At 39.2% G+C, this 20472-nt stretch overlaps 1 protein-coding gene across 19 annotated transcripts in view; it reads left to right on the top strand.

Annotated features, from left to right (window-relative positions):
* The window catches only part of MAP4K3 (mitogen-activated protein kinase kinase kinase kinase 3), an 80311-nt gene that overhangs the window by 25299 nt on the left and 34540 nt on the right, over positions 1 to 20472 (top strand). For 10 of the 19 annotated variants that reach the window (XM_025149408.3, XM_046939538.1, XM_046939536.1 and 7 more), the window contains 7 exons: positions 2476 to 2607; positions 5026 to 5088; positions 5162 to 5243; positions 5359 to 5469; positions 9989 to 10064; positions 11388 to 11446; positions 13935 to 13997. In XM_025149408.3, coding sequence (XP_025005176.1) covers positions 2476 to 2607; positions 5026 to 5088; positions 5162 to 5243; positions 5359 to 5469; positions 9989 to 10064; positions 11388 to 11446; positions 13935 to 13997 — 586 coding nt within the window. The remainder of the gene's footprint in view (positions 1 to 2475; positions 2608 to 5025; positions 5089 to 5161; positions 5244 to 5358; positions 5470 to 9988; positions 10065 to 11387; positions 11447 to 13934; positions 13998 to 20472) is intronic. The other 9 variants (XM_046939541.1, XM_046939542.1, XM_040698237.1 and 6 more) reach the window with 1 other exon arrangement.

Here is a 20472-nt window from a genome sequence, read left to right as displayed (position 1 = left end):
CTGAAATATTGAAAACCTTTTGGATGTGGTGCTCAGGGACCTGATTTAGCAGAGGGTTGTTAGTTAGGGTAGTATGGTTAGGTTGCAGTCGGACTTGATGATCTTTAAGGTCTTTTCCAACCTGAGCAACTGTATGATTCGATGATCCCATCCGTGTGCTGCTATTACTATTGACTAATGGATTGCAGTTTAGTCTGATTTTAAGTATGTCCGCACTCTTACGTGTTTTTTAGCTGTGATCTTTTTTTTTTCCTCCCAATTTCCATTTTGGTGTCTTACATTTCTTTCTCATTACCCCAGAAAAGTCTTCTCTGTAACTCTTCAGTTCATAACGACTTTCATTTGTTTGTCTTCCTGGATTCCTTTGCTGCTTGTGAAATGTTTTTTCTAAACTATGTTTTTGTTGTTGTGGTTCTCAAGCAAGAACTAAAGCAAAAAAAAACCCAACTGAATACAAAATTAAGTTTTTATCATCTGTACTATATCTTTACTCTTCCCTCAGTAAACTAATTAGTGTAATATATCTTTTCTAAAGTTCAGCTTTTCGTTTTCTCCTCTCTTTGTACTGAAAGTGCTTGTTCCCTTTTTGCTTTTTAACTACGTGATACTCATTCTTCACTGTAAAAGTAGCACTTTTGTATGTTTCCTAGAGAGATGCTCGAAGTTCTGTTATGTAGCAGCACAGTAAATACAAGGAAAATGTGTGGACGGTAAAAAGCCACGTTCAAATATTCAGTCTTTGAAACAGATTACAGCACAGCATTTTTAGCATTTTTCTGTAGTATAAATGACGCCAAGGCACAGATTCACTTCCCGTTCTGAGTAGCACAAACACCCATCGGTCATGATTGTGTAATTGATTTGTTGCTCTCTTTCCTGAGTAAGATGTCTGGGTGGCTTGAGTCCTGACCTGGATAACTGTGTGACTTCTGAATTGCACCAGGGTTCTCAAATGATATGCCATAACCTTAAACAATAATTATGAAAGCTTACATCAGTTAAATACTTACAAAATGCATCTGCTTTCCATAGCAAGTCTTCTCAGATTTGGGAGTGGAAGCAAGTAAGAGAGAGAACTGTTGAGACTGTAGAGAAGAAGTTGTAATCAGCGTGAAAGTTTGAGTGATCCTTATAGGTGTATCCCCTTACAGGGGGAGAAGTGATAGGCAAAACTGCTGTGCAGTGTCATCAGTTCTAGTAACCCCGCTATTTACCCTTGCATTCCCTCTCTTCTGTGTCTTTCTAAAGTTAGTGCATGTTTCTCCTCTGCGTTGGTAATTCCTTCTGCCTTTATGGTCTTCTGTTTTGATTTAGTGTTGTTTCTTCCAATGAGTTTTACATGAAAGTTTATGTAGATATTTCACATTTGTGCCACCAAATCTGATGTTGTCTTCAGATGCACAGTAAAGGATATCTATGTGGTTTAAATAGTGCATCATTTGAGATGTCCTCTGAGCAATGCTGTTTACTTCTTTACTGTAGAACTCATTAAGTTACATTTTTTTCTGTCCTACCTATTTTGAGTTGTATGCCCTATTTCACTGATCCTTTCCAGGTGATCTGAAAAAAACCTGGAATGCATTTGATATGGCTGTATAGGACAACCAGATCCAGTACTTCTTTGACAATCCAAAACATTGCAGCAATTCCTAGTGAATCATTTCATTTAGGTATTCTTCTTCGTGTGAATTGTCTGTTAGTTTTTTTCATCTGAGGATCTGAAGTTACTTTATAAACCTAAGTAAGGTCTACTGATACTACAGTGAACCTCGTGCTGTAAATAAGGAGTACTCTGTGCCAAGTTGACAGGTCTTATGCTTCCAGAAGAAAAGAAAAAAAGCTGTCATTTTGTTGCATTTTTTTATTAAAGTCTTCCCTTCCAAGTCAGTTGGTCATTTATCTGGGGCAGTGTGTGTGTATTTGGATACTACTTGCATTTTATTGTTGTTGAATGATAATACTCTAGGCTGTTTGGTAGTCAGGAGATTCCTTGTGTTCCTGTAAAAGTACCAGACAGATTGGTTTCATCTGCTTCCTTCCTGTTTACTTACAGGAAGATTATGGAGGAAATTTGCATGCTTGCTACAGAGAAGGAGGATTTCTAACTTGGGAATTATTTACCTACCACTGCTTTCAGCTGAATACACGAGTACCACAGTGTTTATTCACTGAAAAGGGAACTAGGGAAAAGCCTGGTATTTTCTAAACATTGTAGTCCATGGGGTGAATTTTTGAAGTTTAAAATCAATAAATGTATATGTCTTATACTTTTTTACATGCACACGCATATATGAATGTGTGTGTGTATATATATATATGTATATGCATTTGTGTACATGCCTTTATCTACACACAAGCACATATAAACGTATATGCAGTGTATTGAGAGGTGTTGAGAAATGATGGCTGCATATGGAAGGATATTTGATTTGTGATGAGAAGTGTATGTTACATAAAATGTCTTCTGCTGTGTAGGATGGCACCAGAAGTTGCTGCAGTAGAAAGAAAAGGTGGCTATAACCAACTCTGTGATCTGTGGGCAGTTGGAATAACTGCTATAGAGCTTGCTGAACTTCAGCCTCCAATGTTTGACCTGCATCCAATGAGGTTAGTAGGGGGTTAAAGTTTGGTGTGTAAGTACGGCTTCGTAAACAATCCATTTGGAATAGCTGGCTCTGTATACTTGCGGTGTCTGGGGCTACTCTAGGGATGTTCAGAGAATTATAGAATGGCCTGAGTTGGAAGTGACCTCAGAGATCCCCTAGTTCCATCTTCCCTGCCGTGAGCAGGGTTGCCAACCACTAAATCAGGAGCCAGCTCAGGCTGCCCAGGGCCCTATTTAAGCTGACCTTGAGCACCTCCAGATACGAGGCATCCACAACTTCTCTTGGCAGCCTGTTCCAGCACCTCACCAGTCTCTCAGTTAAAAATTTCCAGTGATGTGCAATATAAATCTCCCCTCTTTTATGTTAAAAAGATTCATCTTTGTCTTATCACCATCAGACTGTGAAAAACAAAAACAAAAAAACAGCCAAAGTCAGTCTCCATCCTGTAAGCTCCTGTAAGCTGTAATTTGGAAGGCTACAATGAGGTCTCCCCAGAGCCTTCTCTTTTCCAGGATGAACAAGCCCAGCTCCCTCAGCCTTTCTTCATACAAGAGGTGCTCCAGCCCTCTGAGCACCTTCATGGCCCTTCTCTGCACCCACTCCAAAACCTCCGCATTTTTCTTTTACTGTAGGCTCTACGCCTGGTTGCAGTATTCCAGGTGGGGCTTTGGAGGGACAGAGTGGAGAAAGACAGTCCCCTCCCTTGCCCTGCTGCCGCCCCTCTTTTGATGCAGCTAAGGATGATGTTGGCCTTCCAGACTGGAAGTACACATGCTGGCTTATGTTAAGTGTTACATCTGCCAGGACCCTGAAGTCCTTCTTGGCAGGGCTGTTCTCAGTGAGTTCTTTTCCCAGAATGTAAACGTATCTGGGATTTCCCCAACCCAAGTACAAGGCTGTGCTCTTGACTTTGTTGAACCTCATTACATTCCTATGGGCCCACCTTTAGGGCTTGTTCAGGTCCCTGTGGATGGCAACCCTTCCTTCTGTTTTGTCAGTTGCACGATTCAGCTTGGTGTCATCTGCAAATTTACTGAGAGCGCACTCAATCCCATCACCTTTGTCATTGATAAAGATGTTGAGGAGCACTGGTCCCAAGATAGACCCCACGGGGACACCACTTGTGACCAGCCTCCACCTGGACGTAGAGCCACTGACCGCAATCCTCTGGCTGCGACCTTCCAGTCGATTCTTTATCCACTGAGTAGTCCACCCTTCAAACCCATATCTGTCCATTTTAGAGATAAGGATGTGGTATAAGGCCATGTCAGAGGCCTTGCACAAGTCTAGGTAGAGAACATCAGTTTCCCTTCCTTGCATCACCCATGCTGTCACTTGATCATAGAAAGACACCAGAGCAGTGAGGCATGATCTGCCCTTGGTGAAACTGCGCTGGCTGCCTTGGATCACCTCCTTGTCCCATGTGTAGCTTAAAATCTCATCCAGGAGGATTCGTTCCACGATATTCATAGGCATAGAGGCCTTTAGTTCCCTGGGTTTCCTTTCTCCCTTCCTTTAAAATTGGAGTGATGTTTCCCTTTTTCCAGTCACCAGTGACTTCACCTGATGGTCATGACTTTTCAGGTACAGTTGCCAAGCCATTCTCCTTAAGCCAGTTTCTTCAGGACCCTGGGATGCATGTCATGGGGCCCTGTAAGCTTGTACACATTAAAGTCTCAGGAAGCAGTCCTGAATTTGCTTTTGTCTTACAGTGAGAGGGATTTTGCTCCCTCAGCCCCCACCTAGAGGTTCAGTAATGTGAGAGACATGAGAAGCCTGGCTTGCAGTGAAAACTGAGGCAGAGAACTCACTAAGTATCTCAGCCTTCTCCATGTCTGTTGCAGCTAGTTTTCATTTTTCAGAGCGTGGGCGTATGCTCTCTTTAGCCTGTCTCTTCTGGCCAGTTTACCCGTAGAATCCCTTCTTGTTATTTTTCACATCCCTTGCCAAGTGCATTTTGATCTGTGCCTTGGCTTTCCTGATTCCGTATCTACATGTTACGTTATATCATAATCATCCCCTAATAAATGCCATTCCAAATCTGCATCATCTAACAGTGAAGCGCCCAAATTGCTATCACCATGGGGCCAACTCAGATCCATCTGAAGCATTTAAAACTGCAGCTCAGGCACCACCTCTACAACTGTTAACTGTATTGTTTTTAAGTGTTATTTGCCTTGAAATTTAGTTAAAAGATCCTTAATTTTTTATTTCAGACTTTGAACATGGAGTTTATAAGCAGTTCTGCTGTGGGAAGACCTCCTACTACAGCAATTAACAACTCTTTTTAGTGCGTAAATAAGCAATGTTGTCCTGGTAGCATCTCTTAAAATGATGGACTCACTGCCAGCAAAATAATGCCTATACTAATTTTGTGTGTGCATGCATGTATATACAGCTTTTTTTTTTTTTCTTTCAGAGCACTTTTCCTAATGACAAAAAGCAACTTCCAGCCTCCTAAACTAAAGGATAAAATGAAATGGTAAGCTCTTCTCTGTTTCAGTAGATAATGCTCATGTATTTCACTGGGCTGATTTTACCATTTCATTTTCCAGGTCCAATAGTTTCCATCATTTTGTGAAAATGGCACTTACAAAAAATCCTAAAAAGAGACCTACAGCTGAAAAATTACTACAGGTATAAATTTGTTTGTTTTTCTTTAATTTTTCTTTTTTGTAAGGTATAAAATGGAAATGCGCTTGATGTGGCTGTTTGGAATTTTAATCTGTTTCTTCTTTGTTCTGTCTTTCAGCATCCTTTTGTTACTCAGCCGTTAAATCGAAGTCTTGCTATTGAGCTTTTGGATAAAATGAATAATCCTGATCATTCCACTTACCACGACTTTGATGATGATGATCCTGAGGTAAGAATATGGTGTATCTGCAAAATCAGGTTGAAGTTGTTTTCCAGTAAAACTGAATGATTAGCTAATTAATTATTATCTGCTGAACCGCAGAATGTTTTGTGATCTCAGAGGTATCAAATTCCTTTCACTTCAGGTTTTCCTGCTGTCGAATGTTATATGTGACACTTAGCAAAATTTGTTGTATTTCAGGAAGCTCAAAGAGAGTTGTAAATGTTACAGTTTTATTTACTGTTGTGCTTGTCCAATTTGTGGTGTGAAAGTAGATGTGGAATATGTCAGTCCTGAATTCTGTCATATGTCCTGCTGTGTTTCTTCATGGGATTCAGAGAGCCATCTTGTATACATGTTGAACTTGTTCTTTAGCTCTTAATCTACTGTCTGAACAACTTTCTTATGAGAATGATTCAGTGGTTGTTTGTGTCAAATGTTTTGCTGTATGTGTCTTGCAGGTTTTCTTTTCTACCTTAGAATATGAGACTTGATTTCATTTACTGTTTTGTCAAAGTCTAAGTCTCTGATTTTTGTACTTTAGCAGCAGGGAAAAGACAGTGTCATTATGTAAGTGCAAGGCAGAGGTGTTACCTAAGTGAGAAGAAGTAGATATTTTGTATATTTCATCCTATCTTCATATTTAATTCTATGTTATTGAAGACCTTCCTAACATTTACAGTACTCTAATTGATTATCTCTTTCAGGGAAAAAAAATTCTTTTGACACAGATGCCACTGACTCATTAATTACATGCTTGTGTGTTGTGTGTTTTTTGGATTTGTGTTTTTTTTTTCTACTGTGGTTAAACTAGTCTAAAAGTGCCTTCAAATGAAAATAGGCTTAAAAGAGGCATCTACTTTAGTATACTCATTTTCAGATTTTAAAAGTTAAGTGAGCTTTGGTATTTTCTAGAACATCAAAGACAAGGCATTACATGCTGAGTCTGTTTTATTCTTCCTTAAAAGTGGGAATGAATGACTGTGGAAAGAAGTGAAGGTGAACTCTGTTGTGGAGAGCAATCTTTAAGTACTTTCTAAATGAGTGAGGAAGGAGAGGAAGACGTAAGGACTGAATAATCAGTACTCTTAAAAGCAGTTCCTAGTAGTCAAGCTGTTAAAAATAATTAAAAAAAAAAAAAAAAAGGAAAGTCAAACATGCAAGAAAATCCTTAATATGTTTGATTCTTGCAAGAGAAAGGTTTCTGTCTCCATCAAGAATCAGCACTGAGAAACTCAGATCTGCTGCTTGCCCTGACTCTGACAATCAGGTCTCCTTTAGTTCAGCATCTATTTAGTGATGGCAAAAAACTCTGAGACCTGCTTAAAGCAGTATTTCTGTGGAAACTAGAAAACTGGAGCTTTCATGCGATGTCGTAAGAGGAAAGATAGCTGTTCTCAGCATGCTTTCATATTAGTGAAGCGTTCAGATCAAAGAAGCTTGCACTGAGTAGCTTTCCTGGAAATTGTCCTGAATCACTCATGTGCCATTTCCCTGTGTCACTTCTACATATTTGCTAGTAAAAGTGTCACTCTTCATTTTGGGCCAGTCGGATGGGGGAATCTCTTCTTTTTGTGCATTGAAGTGACTCCATAGACATCTTACTGACAGTTATCTGCAGCTTTCAAATTAGTATTCACTCATATGTCCCTTCTGACTTTGCTTTAAGAAGACTCTTTCTTTGTGCAATATATTACTTATCAGTTATTGCATAATGAAGCCTGGTATCAGGAAGAAACTGTGCCTTGTCTGGGAGAAAATAATAAATAATCTCACAGCAGTGATAAGAGATGGTACCTATTTTCATCATTTTAAAGGAACTAGGTGAGTTGATAGTGCTTAAGATATGCAAGCTGCCTTGCATGTCTTTTTGATTATATTCTTTCAAATGCTAGTTCATTTGCTGTTTACCTTACGTGACTGAGGGATTTTTTGCTGCATTCATGGACTTTAGGGATAGACATAATCTTCTCAGTGTTCATTCATCACGTAGCCTTGAGCTGTCCAGTGAGCTTCAAGCACTATTACTTGTAGCATTGGGTCATCTTCATCAGACAACTCAGATGTCGTGTTACCAAATAATTTTCCATTAAGGCTTTTCATTGCCCAAACATCCATCTCATTTTGCAGGCAAATGTTTCCTTACAAAATAAACAAGTTAGAATCTGCTTCTGTGATAAATTATTCAAGACATCTTGAGCAAGATCTGTATTTTAGATTAAGAATTCTGTCACAATTAAAGCCATTGTTGACACTTTGGTCATTCCTATAATTAATCAAAGCGGGTAAGAAGTGTACCCTTTTGAACATGCTCCATGACCTGCCTGCTCATAGACTGAAGATGTTCATCTGAACTTGGAGAATCACTTCTCCTACACTAGTAGGATACACAAAAATTGAAAGCAGCAACATAATATGAGCTATGTTAGCTGTTCATGCTGATTTTGTAGGCATGCTGTTTGTGTAGGATAGCCTGGAAACTTGTCTTACAAATGAAAAGTTCAGTGTAGAGGGAAAAAAAAACAACAAAAAATAATCATGGTCCATGGAATCAGGTTGTTTGGATGTAATCAGGAAGGTGTCCCCTTGCTACAGTAAGTATTTGGCAGCAATGTCTGTGATTGTGGCATTTTCAATGTTTTCCTTACTACAACTAATGGAGGACCTAATTGGGTTTCCAGTTCAGTCAAAGACAGGATTTCCAATTGGTACTCTGTGTTCACTCCCTTATAAATAAACCATTGTATCTGCTGGCAACTGTCCTTCATTTTCCTGTGACAGTGACTCTTGTGGTGGTTACAATGATAACTGAAAGGGTTGCAGAGAAGAATGTGCTTATGTTTGAGCCTTAACACTGTATGTTTTGGCTTTAAGACTGCTCTTGAGATCTGTCTCATGCCTAACGTTGCACCAAAATTGCAGTTGGGTTGGAAGCTAACCTACATTCCTGTCCTCAAGCACAGTTTGGGTGCCTGCTGCTTCTATTGATTTGTTGTCAGCGTAGGTTTTCAAGGTGAGTTGAGGACACCGTCCTCATGACAGAGCGATGAGGATTTGGCTACTTCCAGTAATTCTGTTGACGGGGAAAAGGAAGCGTGAGGGCAGGTTCTGCGTGTAGCACAGTGTTGAGTATCAGTGAACATCTGTGGCAGGATGCAAGGAACTTGCAAAATAATACTGCAAGGCAAAAATGCCTGCCCTCCCCTACTAAAACCTGGCTCTTGACACTGGTGTTACAAATGCTCACGCACAGTGAGCAAGTGAGCAATGCCTTTCATCAAAGGATTATGAGTAAGTAACCTTTCGGCACTTTGTGTTTGAAATACTCAAGTGGAAAATCAGATCAGATCTTGAACTGCATCTTGAGCTATCTATCAAGCCATTTTTAAAATGCAAAACAGACAAACTGGGACTGCAGCAGTGGAGGACTGGCAGAAGTTCCCATACCAAACACGTGCCTGTGAGGTATATGGGAGAAAAATACCCTTAGTCCTGAAGCGCATCCGGTTTCAGAAAGGACTAAAGTGAGTGTAGAAGTGAGGTGAAACTAAGCTATGTACGTGTGTGAGATTCTAATATAAAGCAAGGAAGTTGTGTGTGATGAAAACAGGAGGGGATTAATGCTTTCAGATAATATTTCATGATCATGCAGTTGCAGAGCTATTCATGACTCCTTGTGAACCAGTTAAAGCTCTTTTCCATTGCTTTGTAGATAAAAGCTGCCAAGTGAAGATTAGAATTAGTATTTATAAAAGCAAAGTGTATATCAAATTTCTGACCCTGTTATGTCAGATTACTTTCATTAAAAATTGTTCTGCTGCCATATATTCAAAACAGAAATGTAGAAAGTGTGCAGTTCTCATAGATTACTTGTGGTGACATTATGGACAACGATGTATTTTTCCTAGAGGGTAAGACTTATTCACAGAAGACTTCTGAGAACTCAGTTTTAGGATTTACGTTACCAATTCTGGGGCAAGATTGTACACAGCAGACAGTTGGTCTTGTAGTCTTCCGAAGAAACTTTGTTATGGTTTTTAAAAGAACCTGCAACAGTGGATGTGGGGGGAAGAGAGAGAATCCAACAGGGTTGAGGAAAAGCAAGCGAGATCGTGAAGTCCATGATACTTCGTTCTGTACATAGAAGTAAATAGAAATGGATGGAAGAGGTATCTAAACAAAGGAAAATACCATCAACAAATCTGAGTTAGTACTTATTTTGGATGCTGACAATAGCAGTAAACTGAAAGGCACAGAAAGGAAATGTTAACATGAGAAAAAGCAATTGTTGATGAGCATTGTCTTCACTTGCTCAAACCCAGAGTTTAAAAATACTTACACTGAAATTGAAGCTGTTTTCAGGGGAAACGTCTCCAAATAATTTTAACTTCAGCATACAGAAAAACATTATTTTTGGCTTCCACTTCTTTTCTTTGTTGATACTATGCTAAAGTAATGTGCTTTAAAAAACTGCACAGTATTGTTTCAAGTGAAATGTATTTTGAAGTATTTTGTTTTTGTTTTCTAGCCTCTTGTTGTGCCTCATAGAATTCATTCGACGAGTAGAAATGTGAGAGAAGAAAAGACACGCTCTGAAATAAACTGTAAGCCAGTAAACATGCTTATGGCATTCTGAAATTAATTCTTGATATTCACTTAAAGGGAGGCTATCAGAAAGTAGGGGGCAAACTATTTTTCAGGGTTTCTTGTGATAGGATAATGGAAAATGATTACAAACTAAAAGAGGGGAGATGTAGACTGGATAAAAGTAAGATGTGCTTTCTGATAAGGGTGATGAGTCACTGGCACAGGTTGCCCAGAGAGGTGGTGGATGCTCCATCCCTCGAGACGCTCAAGGTCAGGCTGGACAGGGCTCTGAGCACCTGGTGGAGCTATAGGTGTCCCTGTTCATTGGCGGGGGGGGGGGGGGGGGGGGGGGGATTTTACTAGATGGCCTTTAAAGGTCCCCTCCAACTCAAATGGTTTTATGATTTTATGAAAATTTTGACCACTATTCTGGGTATTTTACATACTTAGAAACATTCTAATTGATATGCAGTAAAGTTAAAAAAAAAAAAAAAAAGATACAGATATTTTACCTACAGATTTAGGTTCCAGATGACTGCGCAAAATAAATATTTATGTAAAATATTTGAATACACCCTTGTCAGCATTTTAGCAAGTCTTACTATTGCCTCATCTTAATTGAACAGGATGCAACCTGAGCTCTTCTGAGAGCTGGTTGGTATAGCCCCATGTCCCAGACCAGCAAGGATATTCAGTGTGGTGTCAGATTATGCTGGATAACAAAATGTCAAATAAAGCTTTTTCTTCCTTAACTCAGTATATTTGATATTTAGGGTTCTGAGATGAAACAGACTTGTAGGAATCAAGAAGGGAGGAAGTTGATCACTGGCCGTAAGAAAGAGACTCCATCCCCAAATTGTAGTCATTCCTTTGCTTGAATTAAAATAAAGCATTACTGGCAGCTTCAGTTGACTTTTTTTTAGCTAAAATAGAGGGGAAGTGTACCTGCCAAAGAGAAAATATTACTAGCTTTCCCCGAACTTGAATCATTTCTCTTTAGTGCTAATGAGACTCCAGAGTAACAGATCCAGGAGCGAATTCATAAAATCAATGGGTTTTTTTCTGTAGATTACAGCTGTGGTTCTCCTTTAAAGAAGGCATTTCCCTGCCCTATTTGCTGAATTCTTCTCCCGATCCTTTTAATGATTATTGTGCTCCCTTTCCTGAGATTAGTTTCTATGCCTGTTACTTTCTAGCAGGCACAAGTTTGTGTCTGTGTGTCAAATGTTTCCATCAGTGGACATATGATATACTCATTGAACTGAGTTACTTTTGTTAACCTTCAGAGTTAAGTGTTGTCTAATCACTGTCTAATTTGTTTTCCTTTTTCTCCTCTTTAGTTGGTCAAGTAAAATTTGATCCACCCTTGAGGAAAGAAACAGAGCCACATCATGAATTTGTAAGTAACAAGCAAGATGTGCAATGCACTGTACATTACTCTCTGCAAATATCCATGGAGTAGGGGAAATCTAAGATGTATAGTGGACTTTCTTAGCACTACTAAAATTCGCAGCAGTTTTCCCAACAAGTGGTAACATAATAGTCCAAAATTATTTGGTGCCATTACACTATGCAGCCAGACCCCTTATTTGTGGACTTTGCCAGGCGTGATGTATGTGCTATGTGATATATGGGCTTCCTCTGTCCTTTAAACTTTGTTGCCAAATATATAATTTCCCTTATTGTTTTAGTTATTGAATTGCTCTGTATGCATACTCAGATGCTTATCTACCTCATACTCATTTTGACAATGATAACTAATAGAAATAATTATAAAATTAAGAGATAGTAGGCATTCGAAAATAGATTTTTGTTGTTTTTTTTTTATTTTCCCATGCAAACAAGCTTTCTGTGGCCCTGGATCACGCCTGAAACACACTGAGTCTGGTAGTTGCTGTTTTGTGTAACAGTGTAGTGTTGATGTTTTACTATGGATGGGTCTGCCAGTACAAGGTGTATGAGAATTCAGGCAGTGTGAGTAAAGGTGTTGGTGCTGTGTCACACCAGTGCAGTAAATTCCTCTTCTATGGAGGCTGTTGCTTTTTGTGTTTGTACACTTTGGTGGTTTCTTCACATTCCTGGTTAAAAAGAACACTTCTTTGCTTCCTTACTGCAAACTACTGTGTTCTCTGTTTATATAATGCAGGTGTTAATGTAAATAAATTGGTTTAGTCCTTCAGGTGAGAGGGATGTCAGCTGAGCTCCTGGAGTTGCAGTCGTTCCTAGGAGTAGGTTGGTACCTGGGAATGTACTTCCTTTCCCGTAGTCTTCAGACCACGAGTGGAATTTCTGATGCTTATTGCCTTAGTATGGCTCTGTAGCTGTGCTTAAATCTCTTTCACGGTGCCCTGCCCTTTGTCAGTGGGCCAGATGGCTCTGGATGTATGAGGTTGTGCACAGTATTGCTCTTCTGCAACTGGCTGGGCAGGTAGTCTCCAATTTCTGGAGTCCAATCGAGACAAGGGAGAACAATTTACCCAGTCACATTCAGGATGTCGCAGTGATTTTAGATACAATATTTAGACATTAATGTAACTGCATTGTGGGTCCTTTCTGTAGATGATGTGTGTGTTAAACAAAGTAGAGATTTTCTGCAGAGGCCAAAGAGAGCACTTCTGAGAGCACTTCTTTAGCAGGCATTCTTGGAAAGGAGAAATTGGACCTTGTTGCACAGTGGCTGTTAGCAATCAGGACCTTTGGACCCTTTGGAAGCCCTTGCTGCTGCAAGAAGAGGCTTGAACTGTCCAGATTAACTGTGGAAATTTTACTGTTTTGTATTCCTGTCAGAGTTTGTGTATTTCAAATCTTGCCTTATCTGCTTGTGGAGATTAACAGCCTCACTGCCCATACTGAAATGAAGCAAGCAGATGCTGTCTGTCCTTTTGAGATAAAAATGTGTTTATTTTAAGGTATTTTATGTCAAAGTATTAGTATATTACGTCTGATGACCTGGCAGGAGTTTTTCTTTAGTACTAGTGTACAAGTTTGTTTTCAGTATAAGTGTGAATGGAAAAGAATGCCCACTTATGGAATAATCATCAGTTCGTCTGTCATAGAATTACTGTGACATATCTGAAAATGCCACTGCAAGCAAGATATAGTTCCTGTTTTAAAACAAACAAACAAAAAACATGACAACTGTTTACACCAAATACTTGCATCTGCAGTAGCTGTTCTCATCACTGTGGACTGGGAGTTAGGAGAGTTGAGTTGATTATTACAACTGCTGCTAGCCAAGAGAGAGACTGGGATTTTCAGAGCAATGATGTTTAGCCTAGAAATCAAGGACAAAACATACTTTGTTGTTAGACGTGGAGACAGTGGAAAACTCAAATTGGTGTGTCAAAAGGCGATGAGATCTTTTCAAGGAATGGATCAAGTGGGGAAAGACTGATTTTTGTAAATGGAAGCAGAGGCAAGAGATGCTATTTCTTCCTTCAACAATAGCAGTTTCAATCTCTAATTAAAGCAGTTCTTCTGACCTTTTGCTTTTGTCTTGCTAAAACATGCATAATCTTCATGCTAATTGACCTCAGAGTATGCGTACTCGAGCCAAAGGCCTGGACAACTGCTGCATGAGTTACTGTTGGTAATGCACTTTAATTTTAAGCTGGTGCATACCTGCCTCTTACTGAGGCAGTTTGTCACCCAGTACTGCAGCTCAGGTGATGAACAATGTCGCTATTTTGGTGTGATTCAGTAGCGTTCGGTGATGGGACAATACCCTTTGCTGTGCTTTATCCTCCCTGAACTGCTCTAACATGGTTTGAGCTTCAACTAACAAATTGTTTTTTTCTGTTTAGCACAAAAGTTTCCCTTTATCTATGCCTGACTTTCAGTGACAATGTAAATAACATGAGTTTCTTGATCTCTTATCTAATGAACAGCCTGACAGTAGCGATTTTTTGGACAATACAGAAGACATATACTACACTGCAAGATCTAACCTGGTATTTTTCATCTTATGCCTTTCTGTGTCAGTGTTGGTTTTGTCCTTGTTTTACTTTTTCAGAGCTCGTGTTTTGTCCTGTTGTTGTGCTGGTGTTCTCATCTGTGTAAAAGCCATTGTAACGTAGAGGGGAATTCCTAAAATGTGTAGTACTGCAAGTGTTTAATGCATGTTCATGTTTAGTTGAATCGCTTTCATAGAAGGGGCTCAGTGTTACACAGCCATTCCAATGTATTTAACTACTTTACAGTGCATAACAGTAATATTTTAGAGAGTGATTAAAAATAGGAAAGAATCATCTTGGTACTTCTGTTTGGTAGTTCCTTTAAATAGTCCCCTGAAAGACTATAAAATGATATAAACTTAAATATCCAAGTTCTCCAGATAGTAGTTAGGTTACAGAATGAATATAAACTTAATACAAATAACAGACGGCAGGGTCATAAGTGTTTTCAATGCCATTTGGCACCATTTCTACTCTGATACATTTTCCAAATTTTCTGCTAAAAAAACTCAGCTGTTAGCACTGCAGTACAAAAATTACCATAGAAAGTGAGTTAACTCATTTCTTTGCTCTTTAGGCACTGTGTAGTTTGAAAAGTAATACTTTCGACTCTGACAAACAGTGGAAGAAAAATAAGCTTTCTGTGTTGGATGAAGAGCATTGTCTCAGTGGCTTTCTTTGATTTGTGAGCTGCTTAATGCGAGTGTACTACAGGGGAAAATGGAAAACTGAGCTGTTTGGGAATGTCTTGTTTTGGTTTTTTTAGGGCACTGGGCTTTATTTTGGATTTCTGGTTTTGGCTTCACTTGGCTTGATGTGCCTTATATCTTCCAGTGCTGTAATTACTGAGAGCTTTCACTCTGCCTTTTCCATTCTTGGAAGGAATTTCATGGAGCTTTGCTTGATAGAAAAATATTTCAAAATAATTTGTGAAACAGAAGCTTAGGTTTCTCTATATGAGAAACATCTCTGTGCGATTGCTTTAGCTCTGGGGTGCTTTCTTGGTTGGTTTGTTTTTTTTGCTTCAATTTTTTTTATCTTTTATCTTTTCATTTGGTGCATTTTTGACGTTTTTGGTGTTTCCTATGATGTTAACCTACAATCTGTGGGCCTGAGGGGCCTGTGACAGCATGTCTCCCAGCTAGACTGTCCTTTCTTCCCTTTGAGAAATGATTACTTTACTAAAGCTGGTAAAGTACTAATGTTACAGTCATGAGAGAGCATAGCAGGACCAAAATTACTGCCCTTAAAACGTTTTTGCTGTATTTAAAAATGCATCCAGAGATAGCCTCAAGTATATAATATCTCGAGGAGAAAAATGTGCAACTTCTTCCAGGTTATTTTTTTTCTATCACAGGGGTTGGAAGTGACCTCTGGAGATCACATGGTCCAACTCCCCTCTCCAGCAGGTTCCCTACAGCAGGTTGTACAGGAAAGTGTCCCCAGCCGGGTTGGCTATCTCTGGGGAAGGACACCCCACAGCCTCTCTGGGCAGCCTGTTCCCCTGCTCTGTCGCTCTCACAGTAAATAATTTTTCCCTCATTTGCATGGAACTTCCTGTGTTCCAGTTTGTGCCCATTGCCACTTGTCCTGTTGCCAGGTACTGCTGAAAAGAACCTGGCTTATAAAATTACATGAAAGTGATGTTCTTTGACTTTTGTCAACATAGGTGATATAGCTACAGGCACCCTGGCAATGGCTGGTTAATTAAAAGCAAAACAAAAAAACTTACAATATTAATAGAAAATGGTGCAGTTGCTACCAGCAACTTGCTTTTGATGAAGTAGCACTGCATTATTGTACATCAAGAAGGGCTTGAATCATTGCCAGTCCTGGGAGGTCCTTAAAAGTATGGATGCTGACAATGGGGACATCTTTTATGTATCTGAAGGAAGGGAGCTAAGCCAGGGTAAAATGGGAAAAAGACTTTATGAATTGCAAAGGAAACAAGTAATTTATGGGATCAAAAGGGAAATTTATGCCAGAACTTGAAGATGGAAAATGGCTCAGATTTAGCATTCTTCATGGATTTGACTGCTCATTTAAATGAGCTAAACATACATCTTCAAGGTGAAAATCAGCTTACCTGTGCTGTGTTTCAAACCATAACAGAGTTCAAAATGAAACTTAAATTATGGCAAGCTGAAGTTATGGCAAATTGGATGGATTGGATGATTGAAGTTATGGCAATAATTGGATGGATTGTGATACACTGGCTAATTGCAGTCCTGTGAATAGTGAAAAATATGCAGTTGTACTTCCCGTTGTGATAGAGGAAGTTGAGAATAGGTTTCAAGATTGGTGATATTTTTGGTTGTTATTTGTTTTTTTTTTTTGACTCTGTTTTCAGTCAGTGTAAATACATTATCTCCACATTTGCAAATGGAATATACAGAGTTGCAATCAAATTCAACTCGGAGGAAAATTGGATCACGTCTCTTGGATTTGATGTGTCACATTCTGGCTTGAAGTAGGCTGGTTTGACCTCCATAAGGTTTTGTTGCCCACTTCTGCTAGGAGCCTACTCTTACCAGGCTGATCTGCACCTGGATGCAGTGCACCTGCTCCCGGTAACTGATTGATAAGATGCTAGCCACTTTTTTTCTTTTCATTAGAAGAAGAAATTAAGTTGTTCTGCATTAGACTTTATTTAATCTCAGAATGTTCAACACACAGTGAAACACATTGAGTCATATCTCCTTAGGAAGTGGGGGCAGAGGAGTTGGAAGAAACTTGGCTTGAAGTTGTTTTCAGTTGCTATGAACTTGGCATTCATTTTGGACTTGTTTGGCAGGTTTTTTGCTGTCCAGCAAAAAAAAACAACCCCAGTCAGGGTTTTGCTGTTATCATACAGCCTTCGCTGTTGTGCTTGCCAGATATATTTATACATTTGGTCTTATTTGCTTATGAACATATTCTGGATGTAATCATTTTTAATAGTCTTTGACAACAGTTAATTTTGAGAATGAAATGTTTCAGCATAGCTTCTCTGTGTTAATGTTTTGTGGCACAGAAATTGAAATATTGGTAGGAAAATGTTAAAGAGGAGTGACTGATGTGACTGATACAGATGATGAACTTTGCCCAGTAAGGTTATTCTTTAGTTTGAGTTCATTTTTCTCCTTGCTGTATGTGCATACGTATGATTTTCCTTTGTTAAAAACCACAAAGACTTACATTCATCGTTGTTTGCTATATTTATTTTAGAGTTATAATAGCTACCAATTAGTTGGACTGCAGAAAATCTTCATGCTTTGTTCTGCTTTGGATAATAAAATGATGTGTGGTCCTTATCAGAAGAAAATAAGTAGGAGTCAGGGTAAAAGTGCATAGGGTTCAAGAATTTGGGTTGTTTTTTTTTGTTTTGTTTTGTTTTTTACTCTTTTTCCTCCCTTCATATTTTGGATACTTTCTACTTCATCAAAAGAGATGAGGTGTTGAATTTCATTGCTAGGAAGCAGTTTAAAAATGTTGTGTCCGTTTGCCCTTTTCACTAAGGCCATACTCTAGTTACACAGCAGTGTTCCATTACATGGATTTGAAATAGTGCTGTTTGTGTGTAGGGGATACTCATAGGGAAAATGAGTAGAGAACTGAAACACGGGGAAAAGGAGAACTATGGCTACATAGCAGTAGTGTGCAGGAAACCCTCAGTCAGTCAGTCACCAGAGAGACACGCTTTTGCTCATGTTAAAAAAAAAAAAAAAAGTATGTATATAATCAGCTATTTTGTAGTGTTTTATGCCATCCAGTGAAGTTCAAGAATGCATTTTTAACAAAATGAAGGCATTAAAAGTTTAGCTTATTCATTAATACCACAGTCTTCTTAAAATAAGCATTCTCTTTTATGAAGCAACATGGTAGGGACTGCATTGTCTTTGATTTATTGAGAAACAGAGATGTTTCTCCCTTCTTGTTTAAGTTAATAGGCCAAAGGTGTTTTGTAGTCCTCAAAATTCAGATTTCTTTTCCCAGCACTTTTGGGGATTTAAAGCCTTAATTTTTGTTACTTCAGATGGTGACCAGACAAGGGGGAATGGTTTTAAACCAAAGGAAGGGAGATTTAGATTAGGTGTCAGAGGAAAGTTCTTCATTGAGAGAGTGGTGAGGTGCTGGCACAGACTGCCCAGAGAGGCTGTGGATGCCCCGTCCCTGGAGCTGTTTAAGACCAGGTTGGATGGGGCCTTGAGCAGTCTGATTTAGTAGTTGATCCAACAGTTGGCAACCCTGCCTGTGGCAGGGGGCTTGGAGCTTGATGATCCTTGGGGGCTCTTCCAACCCAAGCCATTATGTGATTCTATGAAGTTATCTTGTTTCTTAATAGGCTAAGGTTTCAGATAGCAGATGGGGAAGTAGCTGAGTTGATAGCTCACTGTATACATTCAGTTTTGCTTTTTGAAAGAGTGAACACCTAAAAATATTTTCTTAGTACAGCTCATCCCTGGGGAGTAAGCGTCTTAATTAGGAACATTGTGTCAAAGTTAAAGTAATGATTCACCATGAAATTCTACTGAAAATTAAATACCATTTTTTGAAGCTTCAACTGCTGAAGACATTGTAGTTTTGGTGGTTCCTGGGGAATTTTATTGCATAGCCATACCCTCCCTCAAATTTGTCTTCACTTTGTGGAAATCTTTATACTTTTGTAGTCATCGATTACTTTGCACAATAGGTTACACTGAAAGGTGCAATATGTCTTTTTATATGACCATTAGCTGGCAAATTGTGTGAAGAAATAGTGATTATTCCTGTGTTGTCTTTTCTTCCCAAAGAGGTTGTCATCTGCAAATAGCGTTTTGTCTTGTATGTGGTTGCATACAAGTTCAGGAGTTGGTTCAGGAGTTGGTCCTTAATAACCTGAGCTTGAATGCAGTCTTCTGGCTGCATTCTCATTTGTACTTCGCTGTAGGCCTTGAGCTCCTTTTGGAAAACGTCTGTCTAGTCATTCAGATTCTTCTAGCATGAATGTCTGTTCTAGAAAGAATTTTAATTAACTAATCAACATTGTGTATATCTTAAGTGAGGATATTCGTGGAGATTAATAATGTCATTGGGCTACTTTAAGATGTGGAGAGTCAGCTTTTGCATCACATAACAATTGATATTCTGTTCTTCAAACAGGAATCCATACCTAGTAATACTTTCGTTGAAGTATGTTTGTGTTAGGCTTTAAAATCGGCTTACATTGGTTGTTCTCATAAAGCGCAACAGTGCTCTGGAGGCTTTGCATGGTATGTGGAGTACTTAGCTATGTTTGTGTATTAAGTATGTAGCTAGAGGGTTTAAGAAATTATAATTTCAAGATATATTTGAAATAGAGGATACAAAAAAACTTAGCACTTCTAAAAAGCTTTCTAGCTCTGAGCATTTATCTGTCAAGAGTACAGAAGAGTAAATTCCCCCAGTAATAGTTGCTTCACCCCATGTTTTGGTTGAAAATGAACAATATTTTAAAAGTTTACAAAAAAACTAACAGTCTGATTAAGGATGGGAGGTGAAAAATATGCATACCCTATTTTAATCACAGTCAAATGCCAATAGTGTAACAGTAAGCTGAATAAAAAACAGCTTTTGTCCTCTGAGCATTTAAACATAAGTAATTCTGGCAGGTGTCATTTTTCATAAAGGGAATTCCAAATAAAGGCCCTTTATGTGTTATGGGGGTTTGCTTATTTTCTCTTATTAATTCTCCCAGTGTTGTTGTATAATATATCGTCAAGCATTGTATGGTGTGTAAATTAAATTGGACCGACGTTTTGGCTCTGTGCTGCATAAGATTTTTGTTTCCTGCTTTTGATTAATGTGATTTTGCAACATGTAGACAAAGCACTTGTCACTTAAGCTGAAAATCTCAGGTTTCATTATACTGATCTGGGGTTGCTTTATCCAGCAGCCCTCGTTCTGGCATCCCCTCACGTGGCTTCACACTGCCTGCTTAGCCTCCTTGTTGGGGAGCCTGCTGACATCTTATGTTTCCAGTCTTGTTATTTGCTTCTCAGTGCCTGAATCCCCGAATACCTGTGCTTCCATTTGGCATCTGTGGAATTTTTGGAGATGGCTTAGAAATAATTAAATCCTCTCAGGAGAGTTAAATCAGTGTGTCTGTGTGGTGAAACGGAGTACATTAGCTGGTTAATGGAATTGACTGGGGAAGGTGCCAGAGATTAATGAAGAGACTGAATTTGCAGAGGTCATGGGATGGCCTTTCCTGGGGAGAGGAGACTCACTGAGCAAGCTGTTGAGGTATAAAAGGAGAATGAAGTTTGAAGAAGGAAGAAAAAGAACAGTGTGTTAGTAGTGCCTGTGGCTGAGGCCTGCCTTGTGGCTCTGGGGACATGGCCCTGGAGGGAAGGGAGCCTTCCTCCCCACCTGCAGGGCTGATTGCAAGCTCTTCTTTCCTGTCACTTCATTTTCTGGCTCAGTTGACTGAGGTTTCAGTTGAAGGCTGGGTGGCCCATTTGAGTCAGATGGT

The sequence above is a fragment of the Gallus gallus genome, chromosome 3 (genome assembly GCF_016699485.2).
Source record: "Gallus gallus isolate bGalGal1 chromosome 3, bGalGal1.mat.broiler.GRCg7b, whole genome shotgun sequence".
NCBI lineage: Eukaryota > Metazoa > Chordata > Aves > Galliformes > Phasianidae > Gallus > Gallus gallus.
The sequence above is the reverse complement of the archived record's forward strand: the minus strand, read 5'-3'. Positions and strand labels throughout refer to the sequence as shown.